Source organism: Cyclopterus lumpus, chromosome 17, assembly GCF_009769545.1.
Source record: "Cyclopterus lumpus isolate fCycLum1 chromosome 17, fCycLum1.pri, whole genome shotgun sequence".
NCBI lineage: Eukaryota > Metazoa > Chordata > Actinopteri > Perciformes > Cyclopteridae > Cyclopterus > Cyclopterus lumpus.
Window position 1 is genome coordinate 18,602,718 of NC_046982.1, and position 21,149 is coordinate 18,623,866.

The window sequence follows — 21,149 nt, forward strand, 5'->3', positions numbered from 1 at the left end:
ACACACACACACAGACACCCACGCTCTCTCTTAATTGGACGCAAGTCTCCAAGTGGTAACCACGGTGCTGAGTTCTCTTCGGCCTCGGCGAGGTCGCGTTTGATCACGAAGCCGCGTGAGGTGACGGCCTGAAGACATTTCTTTTGAGAAGCGGCGGCGTGTCGCACGAAAAACCTTCAGAGAGAAACTTAAATGAGGACGCTTGAGTTTTTCATAAAGGGGTGTTAATCGATCAAAGCCACGGAACGAGGATCTCCTCCGATCCAACGGGCAGAGAGCGGGACAAGTCGTTGGAACATATGCTGAGTGGCCACTTTATTGGGGACACCATTATAATGTAATGTTATCCAAGGCAACAGCTGTGTGTGTGTGTGTGTGTGTGTACACATACATACATAGACACAGCTGTTGTCTTGTATTGCACGACACTGCATCATTTGTAAGTGATTTCTAAAAATGTATTTTTCTTCATTCATTTTGTTGTTGACTGTGTACAACGAACGTTTGGTTTCTTTGTCTTTGCGATTGTAATATTTTTTTTAATTTATAGCGGTTTGTAAGCCTTTTTAATTGATCGAGGCTTGAGTATTATTATTTTTTATAAAGGGTCCAGGATCAAAGCAACAATGAAGACGTGTTCCTCTCACTTTCACTCGTCAGTGGTTGTCAAATCAACTTCTTTGCTGCAGTCGTCACGTTGCACATCAACAGAATTGATTATTTTACCAACGAGCGGCTCTCCAGCGGCTCCGGCTAGTTTCCAGAGCTTTCGGTTTATTTAGCGTTTCCCTTAGATTTATTCAAGAGATGGCCGGTATTTAGTAAATTGCCTGCACTTAAGAGAGTTAGGAAAGCAGATACTTCCTCACTGAAGCTTGGGCGCTGTCCTGAATTCCAAAGAACAAAAAAGAGGAAAAAAAAACATGATGAAAGGCGAGTTACCGCCTCGATATCTCAGAAACGCGATAGGTGAAGAATTTGGAAGTGCGGTCACGAATAAAGACCGAAGAGGTGCTGATTCACTCCGACAGGATCGGATCGGACCGGCTCTTGAATGGGACCTCGGGTTCCTTTCCCTCTAAACAGCATTTACTCAATGTCTTCTAAGGTTCAACTTCAAGGTTCACTTGTTGTCATTCTACGACACAGGGCTGCACAACAGAGTGCGAGTCATCCGTGGGGACTTGGGGGTCTTTAAGGGGGGAGGTAGCAGGTCAACAGGAAATGCCTCATTGACGTGTCATCCGTCATCTGAAAGCTGGCAACCTGAAGATGAATTTGAGATGCAGCTCTATTAAAACAAATTATGTGTAAAAGGGTGTAGAACATTATGTTATACTTCAATTTCTAAATAATCGTTTCAGCAATTTTGGTCATCAAGACCTTGAGGGACACCGTAGGAAAACGTAAGTTGTGATTTGGTGCAGATTGGATGCCGAGCACTTCTGTTTTGGAAGCTAATCAGAAACCTCCTCATTGTCAATATACCCAGAAAAGTCATACGACCTCTGACCTCTGTCTCTAGGGTGTTTCATAAGGCTGTGATTATCATTGATGTGAAGTGGCTACTGTGGGGTCTAACATCATCCCACATGAATGCAAGGGAACTCATCGGCTTTCCAGTCATACCTATTTAATGTTGTAGGACCCCAGTATGCAGAAATATTCAAATACAACATTTTAAAATAGGCGAAAATAAAATATTTGCTTGTTTTTCCCCCAACTGCATGAGATTATGTTAAAGTGATCAAAATGGCGACGGCCTCTGAAAATGGCCATGCCGTTTTTTTTTTCCCCTCACCAAACTTGGCACCGTCGTTCAGCCTCCTTCCCGATAGGATAGCGCGGCATGGCTGCTAGTAATGCATCTTGTTTCACCGGATAACAATATCATTTGGATCTCCTGCAGCGCCTCTCTCTCTGCAAATCGTTACATTTGCAATAAAAGGTTAATTCCTTGACAGATGCATGTCTGCCACATCCAAGGGGGTGAAAGGACTACAAAACAGACAGGAATAAAGTCAAATGGAGTCAAGTATTGCCCAGTAAGTGATCTTTGGGCTCTTTAGACCCGGGCACCCTATATTTAAAAAAAACGCATTAGTGTACACCAACAAGCAAGAGAAATGTCATTTAAAGTCGACACGCTACACGTGCTGTATTGTCAGATGCATAAACTTTAACAACCCCGCGATAATTTATGTTCCGTTTTACCGATCGCCTGGTTTGTCTTTATTGGTTTCATTGAAAAGCTATTCTTTCCCATTAACTGGGCTCCGGCAACAACCCCACAGGGGGGAATCAATAAATGTTCATGCTATCCTGGTCTCAAATGGGGGACGGGGGGGGGGGGACGGGACATGCATATGCACGGGCATCGATGAGGAAAACCAGAATCCGTTTCTTCAACCGGCAGGCCTGGGAAACAAATCGCCTCCTCTGCACTCTTGAGAAACTAACTATTGTTTCTTGTGTGTGTGTGTTTTTTTAACCTGTCAGCTGTGATGTAGTATGTTAATATTCCTATTTTACAGTAATATGATAAAAACTGAAATACCCACCGTATGGGGTGGTGATGGATGTTTGGTTGCAGGTTCAGACTCTTAAGAGTTCCTCTATCTGGCAGCCTGTGATGGAGGGATTTTCTCCGCTTCTCTGCCTCTCTCTCTCTTACAACGGACGTTCGATTGGCCATAATTGGCTCCTGTTTGCAGCTCGGTATTGATCACCACGACAGGCCCCTCCATTCCGCCCCTCCTCCCCCGCTCCCTCCCAGACCACGCTGCTGCCACCTTGATAAGCATGGCGAACCAACTCTTGAATCAGTGGGCGAGTGCAGACGCTCAGCAGTCTATTTATCTCGGAGGCGGCGGAGAATAGCAATGTCGAGAGATGAAAGCCAAGAGGGAGGGAGGCCGAGAGAGGAGGTGGAGGGGGTGGAGTAGGCGTCTATCATCAGAAATGCTCCTTACTGGAAGTATTACTGGAAGTATAACTACATATATAACGCAGTTAAGTTTGTATCTTTCCCTCTCGGACGATTGAACACGCATCTTGATTCAAAGTCCGCAATAGGACACAATCGACTTGTTACCCGACGTCTGGGTCTTGCTCTCTGTCTCCTCCATTGCACTCACAGAGGCACCTCGCTCTCGTTCAGCTCGTGCAAACAAATAACACGTGGTGCTTTTTCTAGCTGTACTGGTTTACGTGGGGCGTATCGATTTTCAATTGATACCCCTCAACGTTGGCGCTGGATTCATAGCTTCGTATCGATGTAGCCGTATCTCTCTTGTATAGATTTCATCGACACGTATCAGTGAATCTCCCCAATGTAGTCCAGGGGCGTAAGTAAAGACAAGAGCAGGCAGTAGGGTGGGTTGTGGGGGTGTGGGAGGGTAGCGTAGAGCGGGTCCTACGACAATGTGTTCGACGGAGAGATTGCCACCTCTGAAACATATACGCCGAAAAAAAGAGGCCCGGTAAATTACACCCGTTGATATATATATATATATATATATATATATATATATATATATGCTCTTGTCAGGGTTTTCATATTTTGAGTTCAAATAGAAGCAATCTAAATCAAAATGATATCCTGCCTACATAAAATACAAAAAATATAAATAATCAAAAATAAAATGAAAACAATAACTTATCTGGTATAATATGCATGCGGATGTTCAATCTCTATTTGATCATGAGACAATATACAGCAGCTAGTTTAGTCGCACAATTTGTCAAAACTGAGCTGAGCAAACATGAGATGTCGGTAAACTACCTTCACGCCGCCGATACAGGAAGTGAGAAAAAGAACGAACGGAAAGAAAAGCAAATGGAAGTTGTTTGTTCAGAAACAACAACGATCTCTCATTCCAGTAAATTAATGAGTGATGAAGATTAAAAAAAGCTACCTGACAATATTTAAGTCTTTGAGGAAGACCGTGACTAAGACATCTCCACAGAGGACGTGGTTTTCCCACTTTGGTGTGGAGGAACTCGTCTGGCCCACTCAGAGCCCTGACTTCATCCCACATCTGGGTTCGGGATGAACTGGGAGCAACAACTGGGAGCCAGAGTTGATCAACCAACATGGGATGAATCCCTGGTTCCATAAGACAGGGTCCATGGTCCAGCCCACTGGGTCACTCTTTGATTTACGTTGAAAGTGAAAACCGATGTACTCACGTCGGTGACCCCGGCCTCCAGAATGATGAGCTTTGCTTCCTTCTCCAGGGCTTCTTTCTGCTCAACTACAGTCAGAAAAAAACAAACACACAACCATTATTAACATTTAAAGGTTAAAAATGTAATATGTGTGCAACCTGTCTGTGTAGAAACAAGACCTTTAATGTGCAGTATGCATCCATGTAGCTGCTAATAATCACTGGTACAAAATACACCAACGCTCACAAAATCAATAACTTCCTCCTTCATCCTAAATATTAAATATGTATAGAGAGAGCCTGAACCTCATTGGTTTGATCCATCTTGGAAATGATTATTAGTATAACAAGTGAATCTTCCAGATGACTGAAAAACATCAAAAAATGTTCTCACACCATTGGGTTTAAGAAACAAATCACAGTAATTTTCACATTTTTGTCACATTAGTGCATTATTATTTATATGTTTTTCTTTAAGTCCTTGAGGACTTTAAACTATTGCTGTGCTCAAATCCAGCCAGACTCTTAAATCTTGATCCTTAATGTGTAGGGAGGAATTTTGCACCTCAATAATGTGGTTTAGTTTGATGTGTATACCTCTTTCTTCTTTGCTCCTGTTCAATACACAATTTAAATGACTATTGCAAGGCCAAGATATCGCTCCATTCGCGATACTGCGACTGTTCTTTAATTGAGAGTGAAAAAAAAGAAAGAAAAAGTGCTCCAACATACATTGACATAACACTCCTTTATTACTGTTTGCATTTTTCTTTTGCTCATTGAGTATTAATCCCTGATGATCCAGGCCCAAGTTTCTCGCCAAAGAACACGCTATGCTGTTAGTGATCACCGGTACCGACGCTACTGGGGAAAAAACGTGTACCGCCATGTTTTCATTTTTTCGGCATTGACTTGGAACCGTGGGTTCTTGTGGGTTCTTGTGGGTTCTTGTGGGTTCTTGTGGGTTCTTGCGATATCCCCACACGTCTTGACTTCTGCGTAAAGATACCATATTATTAGGCTTTGGCGAAAAGTTCTTACCTCCCCCTCACATATTTTTTTTTTGTAAATTCACCTCTCCGCCAGCACGCCCGTTAAAACTAATGCCGGTGTCGTACTCTTTACACTTTAGCTTAACAGTTGGAGAAGGTGGTGATGTCATCGGGGTTATCGCGTTAGCACTTCCCGGACGCCAACGTCTGCTGAATTAGGGCGACGAGTAAAACCTCCTCGGGGGCCTCGACAATATATTCTGCCCTTCCAGAACCAAATGAGCTATTACTGTAGCAGATCTTCACTTTATGAAATATGAAACTCTAACCTGACCTGCCGCCGGGCAAACATTACAACAAATTTCCCCACAAATAGAATTAAACCCTGCACAAAGCTACCCCCCCCCCCCCCATCGCCTTGAAGGCAAACAAACAGAGGGATACAATTTAAATTCACGGTGGAGCGCAATATTAAAGCCGGAACAAAATGTTATGAGAACGCTATAAAAAAAATGTAAAAAAAGGGTACATAATTACATTCACTTTACTTTGCATCTGAATACGCCGGTGTGGAGACGGAGAGAGAGAGCGCTTCTTCTCCTTTTGTTGACGCACCAGGCAGATGAAGGATATGCAAAATAGCGAGGCTTGACTCTGCCACAGTCCTGCAAAAATTCAGATTTTATAATCAGCCCTTCAATCTGCCGGAGCGTGATTAGCTCGTGTCGCCCGGGCGTTGCGTAACCCGCCGACCTTAAAAACACCACCGTCTAAATGAGTGGCCTCTTTACGGTGAAACCACATCGTTCACCTTCGAGAAAAAGGACTCTCTCAAGCCTAGAAATGCCACTTGAGGTTACAGACATTTTAAGTGTGTAGCTATAAGGTGCCTGCAAGTGCGATATTTAATGACGGGTGTCCATGAAATATGGGTTACATATGCTGTGATGAATACCACCGTGAGCTGTTTCTAATGGAGAAGCGGCAGACTGGTCGGTGTTCCCGCGCCCCCCGGACAGAGATGTATGGACACCTTGTTGGCGATAGCCAAGTGGGCCGACGTGTGTTAATAGTGCTGTCAGCGGGTAGCCCCCCCCCTCAAACCTTCACCCTGGGGTCCACATTGACAATCCCCCCCCCCCCCCCCCCCCCCCTCCGCACTGTACATGATGGCACCTCCGGAGGCTTCCCTCTCAGCCCTTCCAGACAGGCGGATCGGATCTCAATGTGGACACTGAAGATTAGGGGCAGGTATCGTGAGGATTTTTATTATTAACGCTCGTGCTCTTATCAATTCGGTTTTAATCCTCATCAATACTCTTACTGGTTCTTTTGGATAATTTTTTTGTGAGGGGAAAAAAAAAAGAAACCTTTCCTTATTGTACTTAAATCGACAGACATAGTCATCGTCTCGTTACCCGTTAGTTTAAGGACTGATGTTTTGAAGCCTTGAGTTTTAGCATTTTGTCGCCATCTTTAATTTGGCTGACATGGCAACCCCAATGAAAAGAAGTGACCATATTTTGTGCCATATATCACATCTCAATCAAAAAAAATTTCATTTCTGGAACGATAACGAGGGGAAAAGTACTGCAGCGTTAACTTCCTTTCATTCGACAGTTCAAATCGGTTTCATTCGTTTTCTTCGCTATACTTTGAAACGCGAGTCGCGGCGGAGGAGCCAACGGATCCGGAAATGTTTTAAAAGGATTAATTCAGTTCAAATGAAACACAGGCAGAGATGGTAAACAGCAGGCAACCCTGGGACCAGCGAAACCAGTACAGACTCTGTTGCCTAAAATGCCTTTTGGTAATTGGCATGCAAAACAATCTATTTAATTGACAAGCTGACACACACACACACACACACACACACTCACACACACTCACACACAGCTAATGCCTGATACAGAATCAGAGTAAAAAGCCTGATATTCCCCCGAACACAAAAAAACATGAAAGCGCTCGACAGGATTTTTTTTTTGTTGGGAGGGAATCAGAAAACTCTGAATCAACACGGGTTCCCCCGGAGAGAGACTTGCCACGCGGCCAGCAAGAGTGTGACTACATCACAGGCGGAGCGCGCTCCCTCTAATTAACCAACTAGTCTTTGGACCCCCCCCCCCACACTCCTCCACTCCCTCCCCCTCCTCACCCCCCCCCCCCCCCCCCCCCCCCCCCCCCGCGGCCTGTAGCAAAGAGCTCCACCCAGACCATCCACTCCCGTCCCTCTCCTGCAGACTCCAGATGAGTCCCGAGTCGGATAAGAGCGGCACTCATGGACGGGGGGAGCGAGCCGAGCCGCCTCATTTGTACCCCGGCGAGCTTTCTCTCCAAAAACCCAAATTGGATCCATTTTGAAGAAGCTGCGGTGAGGCTGGGTGTCGTGATCAGACCCGACTGCCGACTTTTTCTTTTTTTTTTTCACGCCCAGCGGAGCGGTGTGAAAATAAGCCGTAATTTGACAAAAAAAATGGGAGCCAAGCAGAGATGGACCACAGACGCGAGTTGAAGGGAAATGATCCATACTCAGATTATTCTCCCTTTTTTTTTTTTTTCTTCTTCTTCTTCTTCTTCTCCATTTCAAGAATATTCCATCTTCCATTGTAGCACTCGGATACATTTCTGGGGCCTGAAGGAAGTAACGAGGACCGAATCTCATTTCTACAAAAAAAAAGGGGCCCCCATTTATTTTTCTGTAAAAAAAAAAAAACAACAAAAAAACACAGAGGCGCTTCATTTGTCACCCGGACTGCCCCTGTTCTGAATTGTGCTTTATGTTAACTCAATGTATCTGAGGCGCCTAGAGGGAAACACAGCGAGTGCCAGGGATTCAGAAATGTTTCATTTTTCACTTTTTGACAAAAGGGAAAGGCCCCGGCCGGCTCCACGCGCGTCCCGGACCAACAGAATAGATGCTTTTTGCAGCAGCGAGAGGGTCGTTATTTCAAAACCACTAACCCCACCCACCCTGCCCTGTCATCCACACCTCTCACTCAGACTCACGGGTACATTTCAGCAGCCGTATAATGAGAAGAAAACAACAGCCATCCTTCAAAAACCAGAGGCGGGGCAGCGGCAGTGACACAGTACAGGGATGTAATCATCACATTGGTTGATCCTGAGAACAAATCCCTGGGCAAATTAATATATATATATATATATATATATATATATATATATATATATATATATATAAAAGCAACAAAAAGCAACCAGTGCTTATTGTTGCTTTTTTTCTGTCCAAAGCTCCCAACAATCTCGCTGATAATAAAAAATATAAAAAGATATTTAATAGTTGTAAATGATGAAAACGGGCAGAATTGTCTGGATAACAATGGGAACAAATAATAAACCTGATGAAACTTAAGTAAAAGACATTTTAAGAATACGTGAGAATATTTAATGGATACGATGCCAAGCAGGAGGAAATTAAATTGGTGGTCGAAATGACGACCAAGAGATTGAATGTTCTACTGGTTCAGAGTAGACAAAATAATGTGAACGCCTCCATTTAGTCACAACCTGCCGCAACCAAATTATTATTCAGTCAAGACTTTAAAATGAGAGTTTTATAGCAACATAGACAATAAAAGATATAGAAATATTATAAATAAATATGTCCATTTATGTAATATTTGTGCTAATAGTCTCTTTAAGATTAAAAAGTATTAATTAATTATAAATAGTATTTTTTCCAACATTTCCCCCCGTAGAGTATAAACATTTCTACAATTTTTCTCAATGAACTCATAATCGACGCCACGCGCCATGAGTATTTCTGCCAAAACAGATTAGCATGTCGGTTTGTCAAAAGCGTCTTAATTAGATATGGTTTCGCTTGCATTAATTTGATTTACGATATCAACTTTTCAGCCTTCAATCTGTTCCTTGTTGACCCCCCCCCCCCCCGGGGGGTTATTGCCGGCAGTGATATAGGATGCAGTATGAACCAGCGGCAGTGGCTTGGGTTGTATTTAAGTGTGTGTGTGTGTGTGTGTGTGTGTGTGTGGTGGGGGGGCCCTTTATGAAGACAATGCCATGTGTAATTAAATTAAAAAACAGGGGGGGCCAAAACGGCATCCAGGAGAGAAAAGGGACAGAGAGAGAGAACGAGAGAAAGAAAGAGAGGGATGTGAAGAATGAGCGAAGAGATGAGGAGAGAGGGTGACAGACGGAGGGGGGAGACAGAGTGAGAGGTGGGAGAAAGAGACAGACCAAGAAGAGGAGAGGTGGGAGAACGAAAGAGAAACACGACGAAATAGGAGAAAGAGGAGAAGAGAAATATAGAAACAGTTTGACCCAAAAAAAAATGGTCATGATGAGCATTTGGATTCTTGAGTTACGACCACCAAAATCGAACCAGTTAATTTTTTAACTCCAATTTAAAAAGGTTCAAAGTTCGCTCTGTTCATTTTCCAGCCGGAGAGAGAAACTCACAAACCTTTTAACTAAACACCTGCGACGGTATCACCTGTGGTCCTGAGACAAGGAGGCGATGTTAAAAGTGTGTCCTTCAGGGAACGACGGCAGCGTTTCCCCAAATGTTTGAAATAAATAAAACTCGAAAAACACGCGTCGACGTATTATTTGATTCCCTTCGCTCAAGAGGAGTGATTTGTGGATCCGTCACTAAGAGTCCTTCACTTTTGATTTATTCCCAATATATTATAAAATCTTGATTAGTTGTCACGATCAGAATTAAACAGCCATTTTTTAAAATAAATCCCCTCCACACCACACCGCCCATAGTTGATGCCGAACTCCGGCTGCATCCAGATACCGCCGGCAAACAGCCGCGGTGCGTTTGTTTCCCCCCCCGTCGCCCCGGAAACCGCTAACCGCTCAAATCGCTGACATTTGCGTGATGCGTTCACATTTTGAAAAGGCAGGTATGTAAACACCTCGACTGGTGCACACAAACAATTCATTAAGCTGATGTGACACTGGGGACCCCGGGGGAAGTGTGTGTGTGTGGGGGGGGGGGGGGGGGGGGGGGGGGCAAATTAATGGGCTCGCTGCACTGTCCCCAATAACAGGCGTTTATTAGCAGATCACGGTGGAAATGTGAAACCAAATATATCCCGCCATTTTTCTGACCTCGGTTTTGTTTTTTACTAGGAGATGTTGATGTTGTTGTTGTTGTTGTGTTTTTTTTTCTTCTTTCCATCCACCAGCTGCTTGGCATTCACGTGGTGTAAAGAGCTGCTGTCCCGCTGGGAGCAGTTGGGAAGTGTGTAAAAGAGGTTTTCTCTCCAAGATGAAAGAAGAAGAAAATAAAATTATATATATATATATATATATATATATATATATATATATATATATATATATATATATATATATATATTCCCCCGAGTGGAGGTGACCTTTTGAGAAATTGAGTCTCGAGTCATAAAAATCTCGTAGTCCAAAAATGGAACGCAAAAAAACCTTGTTCTGGCTTCAAAAAACTTGATTTGTGCAATTTCTTTTCCCAAAGTGCCACTCCATCTCTCCCTTTATTCTCTCCCTCACTCCCTTCCTTCTTCACATCCCAGTCTGTGTCCTTTCCCTCCTTCCTATAGTCACGACTTGTATTTCTTCTTCACCATTCTTAGTCCTTCCTCGTTCCCCTTTACTCTTTATCCACACCTCACCCCCCCCCCCCCCCCCCCCCCCCCCCCTTTCCTCTTCGTTCACTTTCCATTCCTTATCCTCTTTCCCCTCCTCCTGTTTATAGGGCTGATAAGTGGCAGATGATGATCGCTTGGCGGGGCCGGAGATAAGGCTGCCAAAAAACTGGGGATGCCATTTATCAAACCGAGCCACGGCCCGAGCCAAGCATCACCCAGCCGGTGGGGGGTGGGGGGGCTCTCCGTCTTCAGCCATGGGAGGAAGTCCCCGACAGGCCGGCCGACGCGCCCCGGATAGTGTAAGTAACGCTGAGTGTTTGTTTTGTCGCCATATGGGCACTGCAGCGGGCCGATTGAGGGGAGACAATGAATGAATGGGACATAACCCCCCCCCCCCCCCCCCCCCAAAACACAAAATTAATTTGAAGTGAAATACGAACGACGACAATAACATAGAAACGTGGCATCCAGACAGACGACGGTGCTTTTTATATTTTAGGCATTAATTCCACACGATGTCCTACATATATATATATTCATTCTGTTAGTTTTTATTATTCAGCGATGTGCTACAAAACAACTCTAATCGAGTTGTCGGTGAAGCAACGCTTAATCTACAGAATCAATTCCTCAAGATAAAAGTGTGAGAAAGAAAGTTAATTTTTTTGAATATACATTTTATAAAGAAATGAAATACAATAGTCTACTAATAGTCTTTTTTTTATATAAATGTTCTGCCCCCTGGTCTAAACCTCTTGGGAGACATCATGTTCTGCTCGGTGGGTGACACCCCTCCTATTGAATAATGAACAATTACAGCACATACAGTATGTGAACGCTTCTCTAAAAATACGAGTTGAGTGGGTGTTTGCAGTGACTAGGTCCTCTGGATTTGTTGTGCAGACCAGTTTACAAACATAAATGACCTCCTCCTCTCCTCAGACTCTGGCCACCTCAACATTCTCCTTCTCCTGGATCTCACTGCAGCCTTCGACACCATCAACCACAACATCCTTCTCTCCCGCCTCGAATCGTCCCTCAACATCACCGGAACTGCTCTCTCCTGGCTCAAATCATATCTAACAAACAGACAACAATTTATCAGCATCAACAACTGCACGTCCTCCACTGCTCCTCTGTCTCAGGGCGTCCCCCAGGGTTCGGTGCTTGGTCCTCTTCTGTTCATCCTCTACCTGCTCCCTCTTGGAAACATCATACGTCATCACGGTCTCCTCTTCCACTGCTACGCTGATGATGTCCAGCTCTACATCTCCACAAAAGCCATTACCACTGCTACTCACTCCACTCTGACCAACTGCCTCACTGACATTAAATCATGGATGCAAACCAACTTTCTCAAACTCAACTGATCATCATCGGCCCCAAATCTCTCACCAAAACCAGTCACAACTTCTGCCTCACCATTGACAACTCCACTCTGTCTCCCTCCCCTCACATCCGCAACCTCGGAGTCATGTTTGACAGCAACCTCTCATTTGAACATCACATCAAACAAATCACCAGAACCTCCTTCTTCCACCTAAAAAACATTGCCCGTCTCCGCTCATCACTTTCCTCATCTGCTGCTGAAACTTTAATCCAACGCCTTCATCACCTCCAGAATTGACTATTGCAATAGTATTTTTTATGGCACATCTTCCAAAATCCTAAACAAACTCCAATACATCCAGAACTCTGCTGCTCGCCTGCTCACCCACTCCCGTTCCCGTGATCACATCACCCCTGTTCTCCAGAGCCTTCACTGGCTCCCCGTCCCACAACGGATCCAATACAAAATCCTTCTCCTCACTCACAAAGCCCTCCATAATCAGGCCCCCTCCTACCTCACCGACCTACTCCACCACCACACTCCATCCCGTCGGCTTCGCTCCTCTGATGCCGATCTCCTGTCCATCCCACATAGGACCAAGCACCGGACGTGGGGTGACAGAGCCTTCTCCATATCTGCCCCCTCCCTCTGGAACTCTCTCCCCAAACTCATCCGAGACTGCACTGATCTTTCCTCATTCAAATCACAAATCAAAACCCACCTGTTCAGAACTGCTTTTAATGTGTGATTGTTTGTTTTTGTTTTTGTTTTCTTATCAGGGTCCGAGCGACTCAAAGTCCCTATTTATTTGTTTTACCTGTATTTTAGCTATTCTTATTTATTTATTTTTAGCTTTTAGGATGTTTTAATTATGTGAAGTGTCTTTGAGTACTATGAAAAGCGCTATATAAATTAAATGCATTATTATTATTATTATTATTATTATAAAACATATTCTCACAATCATCTAAACTCTATTGAAGTGCTTCTTGGAGATGCACATGGGTGACTGTGGTCAAACCATTAAAGGACTCAAGTTTTCACAGTCAAAGACTTGGTGGCTTCATCCTGAAGGTACAGTCAGAAACAGCAGCAAGATGCTTTCATCTTTAATTTGCATCAGCTAAAAAGGGATTCCAAACCTGTCAGCATTGGTAGGAATCATATTCAGAATTTTAAGTCGCGTATTTTGGCCACGTTCAAAGAAAATATGTCCGGTTAAAGTGCGATCAAAGAAAGCGCTCTGCGAGGTGCAAATGTAAGCGGCATCGAGCCAGTTCTGGAATAGTTTGGAAAAAGCATCACACCACTGGTTCCATTCCAGCTGGGGACCCAGCTTAAATTACAAATAAATAACCTTTAAATGCAATCTAACTGAAGAGAATGTCAATAAAAATATCTACACTTCTCCAATGATAGTTTTCAAAACATGAATATGGCTAAAACATACAACTAAACATGCAACCTGGCGAGCGATATTTTGGTAAGAAACCGTTTTTTAGAGCAAGCAGATGGAGAGTGGAGGAACCGTGAGAGGTTTCTCTGAACGTGTTCACGCCATTTCCATCGCCACCTTTGGAATTCATTGACGTGGATTCAAGCCGACTGCAGCTTGAAGGACGAGACCACCGACTTTTCCCTCCTTCGGTCGACAAGAGACGAGCATTTTTGCCCGTTTGGAGCTGCGAAGGACCACGGATTAAGTCGTCGGTTTAAAGAAGCCAATCAAACTACCGATGTTCATGAGGAAACGAGCAGGAGACAGTAAAATGTCAGTTGGGAATGCAACGAGACCAATGACACTTCTCTTTGACGCAGCTCGCACGGCGTGGGAAGCAACATGATATGTGGGTGTGATTCTCCACGGAAGTGCATGCCGTCTGGATTGGGCACGCATGTAATTGCAGGTCCTTTTACACATGTGACACAATCATACATATCAGGCTGAATAATGGCTTGTGTGTATGCTTTATGCGATGCTGCGTCAACCCTCCGAGGCCCGGGCATTGTGGGCCTTTTTCTAGCACAAACAGCACATTTTGTGCATATGAAAAGGAAAAAAAAAAGTGTCATTTCTTTAATAAGTTTATTTAAAAATAAGGGAAAACAATAGATATTTAAATAGAAAAAAGAGCTTTAAAAAAACACTGTTCACTCCCTGCTCAGCAGCAAACGGCAGTTAGAGAGTAGCTGGTGCACGAGGTGGAGCAACAAGCAGCGAAAGAGACAGATCTTTCACTCACAGAGCTGCCAACTCTCACGGTTTCGCCGTGTGACACACGCATTTGCATGTTTTCACACGCACTCACGCCGCACAACCAATTTCCTGATATTTGAGCCACCAACGTGTGTGGCTGCGTGCGCGGCAAAATGTTGGTCACCCCCGACAAAATCTCACTCCAAGGTTTTTTGAAAAGTTGACAGCTCTGCACTCAGGGGTTGGTGGAGACCAAAAACAGCTTAAAGAGAGACAATGTGGGACTTGCATTCATGAGGTGACACAAACACGACTCTGTGTTACTTGTTGATGTGTAATTAAGTCTGTGTTTTTGAACAAGTTCATATTGTCAACTTAAAAGGTGACGGGATGCAAAACCTGTCTTCATACCTCGTTTCCGCCGCCGCCAGGTGGCCAAAAAATAGGATTTTTAACGTTGAGAAATTGTTATCCGACATAACAAAAAAAAAGTAATGGTGCATTAATTATTGAGCCTTAGAGGTGTTGTATAGGCGTATCTTTGAACTTTGGACCCAGCCAGTTAGCTGGGTTACTCTGGCTCGCAGTCTTTATACTAAGCTAGGCTATTCCCCTTTAATCAGCATGAATTTCTTGTTCCATATTAATGCACAAACAAGATATTGACATAAATGATCTCACAGAAACGTTTGAAACGAAGCAAAATATAATAAAAAATGAAACATGCTACAGTAATCACATCGCTTAAAAAATTCCGTCAGTGCCGATGTCGCAGAGTGGGAAGAAGAAGCCCCACTTACTGCTCCCAACAGAAAAATTGACATGGAAAGCCAACACTCAACGCCTCCCTCCTCCATCACTCTCCCTCTATCTCCTGCCTCACCCCCTCCCACTTCTCCCCCTTCTGATGGATGACCTTTACAGTACACGACTCATCATCGCCGTCAGATCAGCAGGTACACGGGCTGGTTCAGGCAGCAACATGTCACATTAAAACGTGATGCAACAGGAAAAAAAATATGATTAGCGGTTAATTTCTTGGTGATTTCATTTTGTCTTTGGGGCATGCATGTGTGAAAATCCAATTTCTTTCCGTTTTACCAAAATGCAGGTTGTCATGTGCGGCTGCTTGCTCTTCATCCGTGAGTTCTGAGAATCTTTGTTTCATGATGGTTGTTAACGTCCAACAAAAGTGACACATTGTGCATTTCTGCGCCTCCAGGACACGTCCATAGTATTGCATAGAAGTCTAAGAGAAAACGACCCTACTTCTCACTTGATTTATTATGATCAGTACACATTGTAGACACGAGTTTACGGTCTCAGTATATAGAATACGGCGTCTCTACGTCACTCCAAATACGGTGACATACGTTCACTGGGTGCAAAAACAACAACATGGCGACAGCCGTAATCCAAGATGGCGACGGAAAAATCGCCGAACTTGAGGCTTTAAACCAACGGGTGACGTCACGATTACTACATCCACACTGTACACTGTACACTGTAATGGTAATAAACCCCTAGACTATACAGTCTATGGGTTTATTACCATTACAAGCTTACTACATTTTTATTTTTTTGAAGAACGATACTACCGTGCACATAAATCTTTGAGGTAATCAAAAGGTAATGGGAAGTAATTCAGTTAAATGACTTTAATATTGTGATGCGTGGATTATTTTTTTGACAGGTAATTCGAAATTGTATGGAAATGCATCTTTAAACTAACCCTCGCAATCCGGCCCACAAAGCATGGAAAGAAAAACTCACCGTGTCCCGGAGCGACAACTGGCACACGGATCACTTTGCAACTCTTTTTTAATCCTCGACAACTGAGCCAAGACACGTCTGGCATGTTTTGAGCTGGATCGACTTCAAGTGTGAACTCTCCTCGTGGTACGTGCCACTTCCACGAGCCATCCTTCTGGCCCCTAATCCTGCTTCTGTCCAGCATTTATGATCATTCCTCTTATGGATCCACAAACATACGTCTTTCAGAGGACTGGATCGTCTGAGTGAAGCTGGTCCTCGGCCTCAAATGAGACACCAAAAAAAAAAAGGATAACGCATTCAGGCCTACAGGTCAAATCTATCACTAGGACGTTGAGTTTAAAGGGTGAATACCAACAGTTAAGTAGCAGTTTGATTCAGATAATATGTTTTCCTTACTTGCAGCCATCTGTTGTTTGTCCGGATCATGCAATGTATTCTCCAATGAGTAGTGGATGGCACATCGTAAATACAACACGGTCACGTGATATTTCACAAATGTACGAGTTGTCATGGATTGCCTTGAATGCTCCATTAAACAAATACATGAAACACAATTGGATTATGGGACGCTGAGAGCCGCAGGTGACGGTTTACATCCTCGGAATTCAAGCATTGGCTTTGCTGAAACAACCCACAACCGCCACATCCACTCTAAGCATTGATTGGCCAACGGCAGGTACTTGGAGGTAAAACAACTTTTCTTTTAACTTTTCTCTCAGGCTCTCTTTCATCATTCTTTCCACAACTTCCATCACTTTTTCTTTGCATGTGCAACGGAGTGCAACACCATGAATGCTATTCAGGAAGCGACTGAGAAATGAGAGCGTCATCGGGGTACACCTCAAGAGAAAGAGGCTGCGATGGTGGGATTCTCACCTCCCGACCGGTGTCTTGTTTATGTGAAGCATACTGAGGCTCAAGCAGATTATAATATGTACAACTGATCCATGCAAGAAGCAGTACCAAGATGTTGTGGTGAGACGTTTCTTTACCTTCTGCCAACGCCTCAATGTGCATCCGCAGTGACGAGAAGCCTTCTGGACAGATTCTTAATATTAAATCTGTATCATCTAATGTTTTTTTTACAGTGAAATATAGTCATCTCGTTATGTGTGTGTGAGCTTTCTTTAGTTTCTGTCCAGTTTGCAGTGAAGTGGGAGACATGAAGTGTGTTTTACGATGCGTTACCGAGGCAATCACATCTGTCTTAGTTCATCAAACAGAGTTTATTTATCTGACTAAAAGTGTGTAGCGTGGTGGTGCGCTCACACACTTCATCCTGGTAAATGTAAGCACAGGAAAAGAACTAAATTAATAAATCAGCTTTCTCGGTCAATGCAGGAGCGCTGGGGAATTTTTTTCTTCAGCAGAATTCAGCATCAGGACTGATTGGACGTGCACATGTGAAGGTGGTGAATCTTCCCTTTTAAGTGCGACATAATGCCTATAATGTTTGTGGATGCAATTATGAATTTAAGCCTCTGATACTGCGCCCATGTTTGTGCTAAGGGCTACTTTGAGTGAAATTGTGTCAAACTATAATCACAAGAAAAAAAACAATAAACATTAACACGGTACCGTTGTGCAGAAAGATTCCTCATTCATCAGTTAAAGATCGAGCAAATGTCTCGACACAACAATCAGATCTTTGAAAGTCTTATTTTTATTTTTTTTTTAACTGATCTTACTTCCAATCCGCCAATCTCGCCTTTTTTTTTGTAAAAAAATGATCGTGTATGGGCATGTTTTCATTCCCGTGCAGCCCGTTAGCGTTGCGAGGCAGCCAAGGCCAGCCGGCTCGGTAGCCAGGCGGCGGGGGCCGTCACCGGGGAATAGCACCGGCTTCTGCTCTGCAGAAATTCCACTTACAGGAATTTTTTTTTTCCCATTATCACTTGAGAGAGGACAAGCAGTGCAAACGCTGCAGGAGAAAAACCTTGAGCTTTCAAAGGGTTTTACCCCCGCCTCCTCACTTTTTTCCTGTACAATAATCTATCTGAAAGACACTCGAGGTTGTTCAATTTTATTCACGTCGTGGCAGCTTCTCCTGGATCCCTGTCGACTGAAGGCCATGACAAACAACAAAAAAACGCCGCTTTTGTGTAAACATTGGCAATACGTGCAGCAAAACTGACCCTAGCACAAGACGACCAGTCCAAGAGGATAAGAGTGCTTCACTAAATCCATTAAAGTTATTGGAAAGGAACGATGCATGCAATTTAAGTATCAAGACACCAGAAAGATATAAAAAATGCCTGTCTGAGAGGTACATTTCACGTATTCGAAACGCATTCACCTTGATGCGGGTGATTGGAGTCATGCGACATATTTCATGTCGCCACCAGCTGCATTGTAAACGAAAAGCATTCAGAGAGCTCGTTCCTGTGCCAGGGCTGCACTGAAGGTATTTTGTCAATATTAGAAGAAGGAAAGAAAAAATTCCGCCTGCAACTGAATCCATTTTTGTATCAAACCACAGAAAAAGGCAAGTGTGGATTTCTGGCGAACTAAATCAGAAGGATTTCTAGCACGAGGGGTGATTCACGAGCGCTCAGATTCAGCCTGAATCACGTGGAGTCCGATACATTCTTTTGCAGGATTGCCCCTAAATGTCAACTTGTTTCAATGAAGTCACGGCTCCACTTTGAAGCTTTTTGTCATGGTCTTCATCTGTGAATGTGGGCTTCGGGTTTCATCGTGCGGAGGTCATTCAAAGATGTTAACGTTTCGAATTTGGTAATAGACAGTAACAAATGGCAGAAAATGGGATCGCCCAACGTTGAACAAAGAAAAAATGTGTTTTACTTTAGAGCTCAAGAATACAAACAATGTATTTTGTTGAGTAATATTGAATGTAAAACTCCACATTGGACCTTTAACTCCCTTGGCGGAGGTCACGATCATCTCACAACATTCACACATCCTTATTTCTCTCGCTTCAAAATCCATCCTACTTCAAGCCTGAATACAAGAGTGAAGAACTGACACTGCACTGACACGTATGCCGTCTTTAGGTTGCATCTTGAGAGGAAAAAACAAACGGATCAAAAGTCTGCCGTGCGCTTCTTTACAAGTCAGTTAGGAAACTTCAGAGTGACGCACGGCCGGTCGAGCGTGTCGGCATCTTTAAAGGAGGATCCCAGAGAGAGAGAGGGCTGACCTCAGATAGCGAGGCTATACCGTGTTAACCCTCACTTCACTTGGCTTGACACAATTATCCAATGAGGGAAGGGGCAGTAAATCCATATCGGGATACATGTGTGGCGTTCAACAAGGGAGAAGGGTTGTACCGTTGTAGTTGGAGTCATTGTGTCAATCTGCATTTATACCATAACAGCATTCTTTGCTGATAAATAACTGAGTAATGGGGCTATTGGGCGTTGTGCATTCTCTTAAACTTCAATTACATTTACTCTTAATTTCCTGTAAAGAGAAAAAAATAAGAGAAGTGGAATTCATCTACACGAAATGTTAACCACCAAAATCTGTTTTCACCAGGTGTGCTGAATGACGAGGCATCTGGACGATATATCAATACTATACTAAACACTATATAAGGGCAGGTGTTGTACCACTGTGTAAATACTATGGCACATGCACATATGCACTAAGAACAGGCCAAAGTAGAGTTTCCAGAGCGTCACAGGAACATTTAAAAGCATTCTAGAATTCTGTTCTATTTCACTGAGGTCCAATGTTTGTTCTAAACTAATGTTATTTCCCCTGAAAATGAAACTTTGAAATCTGCCTTGTTGCCTCAAGAAGATAACATCTCCAAGGCTATCCATATTTCAGCCTGACAACAAGTGCTGCATGTATTTCTTTGAGCCTCCGAGAAAATACGTGCGACTGAAGAAAAGTAAAAAAAAAAAAAAAAAGACACGACTCTGGCCACGTTTCTCTATAACAAACAAAAACTCCTGCCTCGATGGCCACATTAGACAAACCGGAGAGCAGAGTGCACACATCCTGGTATCAACGCAGCCTAGGGGCACAGTGGCCTCATTGGTAAATCCACGATAACACAGAGTTTCACATCAAGACGGTATCCGTGCCAGACAAGATATCTCGCCCCCCCCCCCCCAATTACAATCCAGGCAGGGGGAAAGTGATGAATTCGAAGAGGTGACAGCAAACCCTGAAATATGACAAGCTACTTTATCGCAGCTCGGAGATGAAAAACAAGGATGTCTTGCAACCTTACTACTACTGTACTTCTACTAATAATATTAACAACAATGATGTTAATAATGATAAACTCTTGCTGGGAGAGGATGGCTCAGCTTTGGAGAAATGCCAGATGACTTGGAGCAGAAATAGGCGGCGGAGGGAGGGAGGGATGTTTTGGGAGGGGGTTCTGAAGACCGGCGGTTCCCCTCAGGAGGCCCAGCGATAGAGTCTAGATCGTGAATAAAGGGCAGCTTCCGGCATATAAAAAACATCACGCCAAAGCTTTGGCTCTTTGCCTCGCCAGCAGACTGAAAAAAATAAATATACGGAAAAAAAAGCCAGGGAGGTGACCGGTGGGTAAACTGGCATTAAGCTGCCACCGCCCACTCAGAAGCTACATCTGTGGGACCGATTCAAAGGATAAGAGGGAGATATTCCTTCTCCCTGGAGCCCTCACTGTATCCAATGCCTGGCTTTTACCTACAGGGCCAAGCAATTTCTGAGGTATTGAGTGTCAACAACAGGTACGGGGATGAAGGAGTTCACTATCATTAATACCTTTTCTGTGTTGACTGAAGACAGAGAGGCGAATAGAGGTAGAGGTTGCAGAATGGATTTAAAGGAAGAAAACAACCTTGAAATGCTTTAAAAAAAACAGATATTTGTGATGGAGGTTTTATTCCAGTTGTTATCCTGGACCCAGTTTGTTAATCTGTAGCGTATTGTTTAATTACCAATTAAACGACCAGGCGATAAACCCTAACTGTATGTAACATCAGAGGTCTGATGCCTTGTGCCTATGCGTTCTCTGCATTCACCACGAATGTATAGTAATGCTGTTGAGTGGGCTTCGCATGTAATGTATTTTTGCTTTGGTCTCAGCAGGTTTCAAATCCTGCC

At 43.7% G+C, this 21,149-nt stretch overlaps 1 protein-coding gene across 1 annotated transcript in view; it reads right to left on the minus strand.

Annotated features, from left to right (window-relative positions):
• LOC117746383 (receptor-type tyrosine-protein phosphatase N2-like) overlaps window positions 1–21,149 on the minus strand; it is a 99,331-nt gene that overhangs the window by 69,793 nt on the left and 8,389 nt on the right. The window contains exon 2 of the mRNA XM_034555472.1: window positions 4,192–4,256. Coding sequence (XP_034411363.1) covers window positions 4,192–4,256 — 65 coding nt within the window. The remainder of the gene's footprint in view (window positions 1–4,191; window positions 4,257–21,149) is intronic.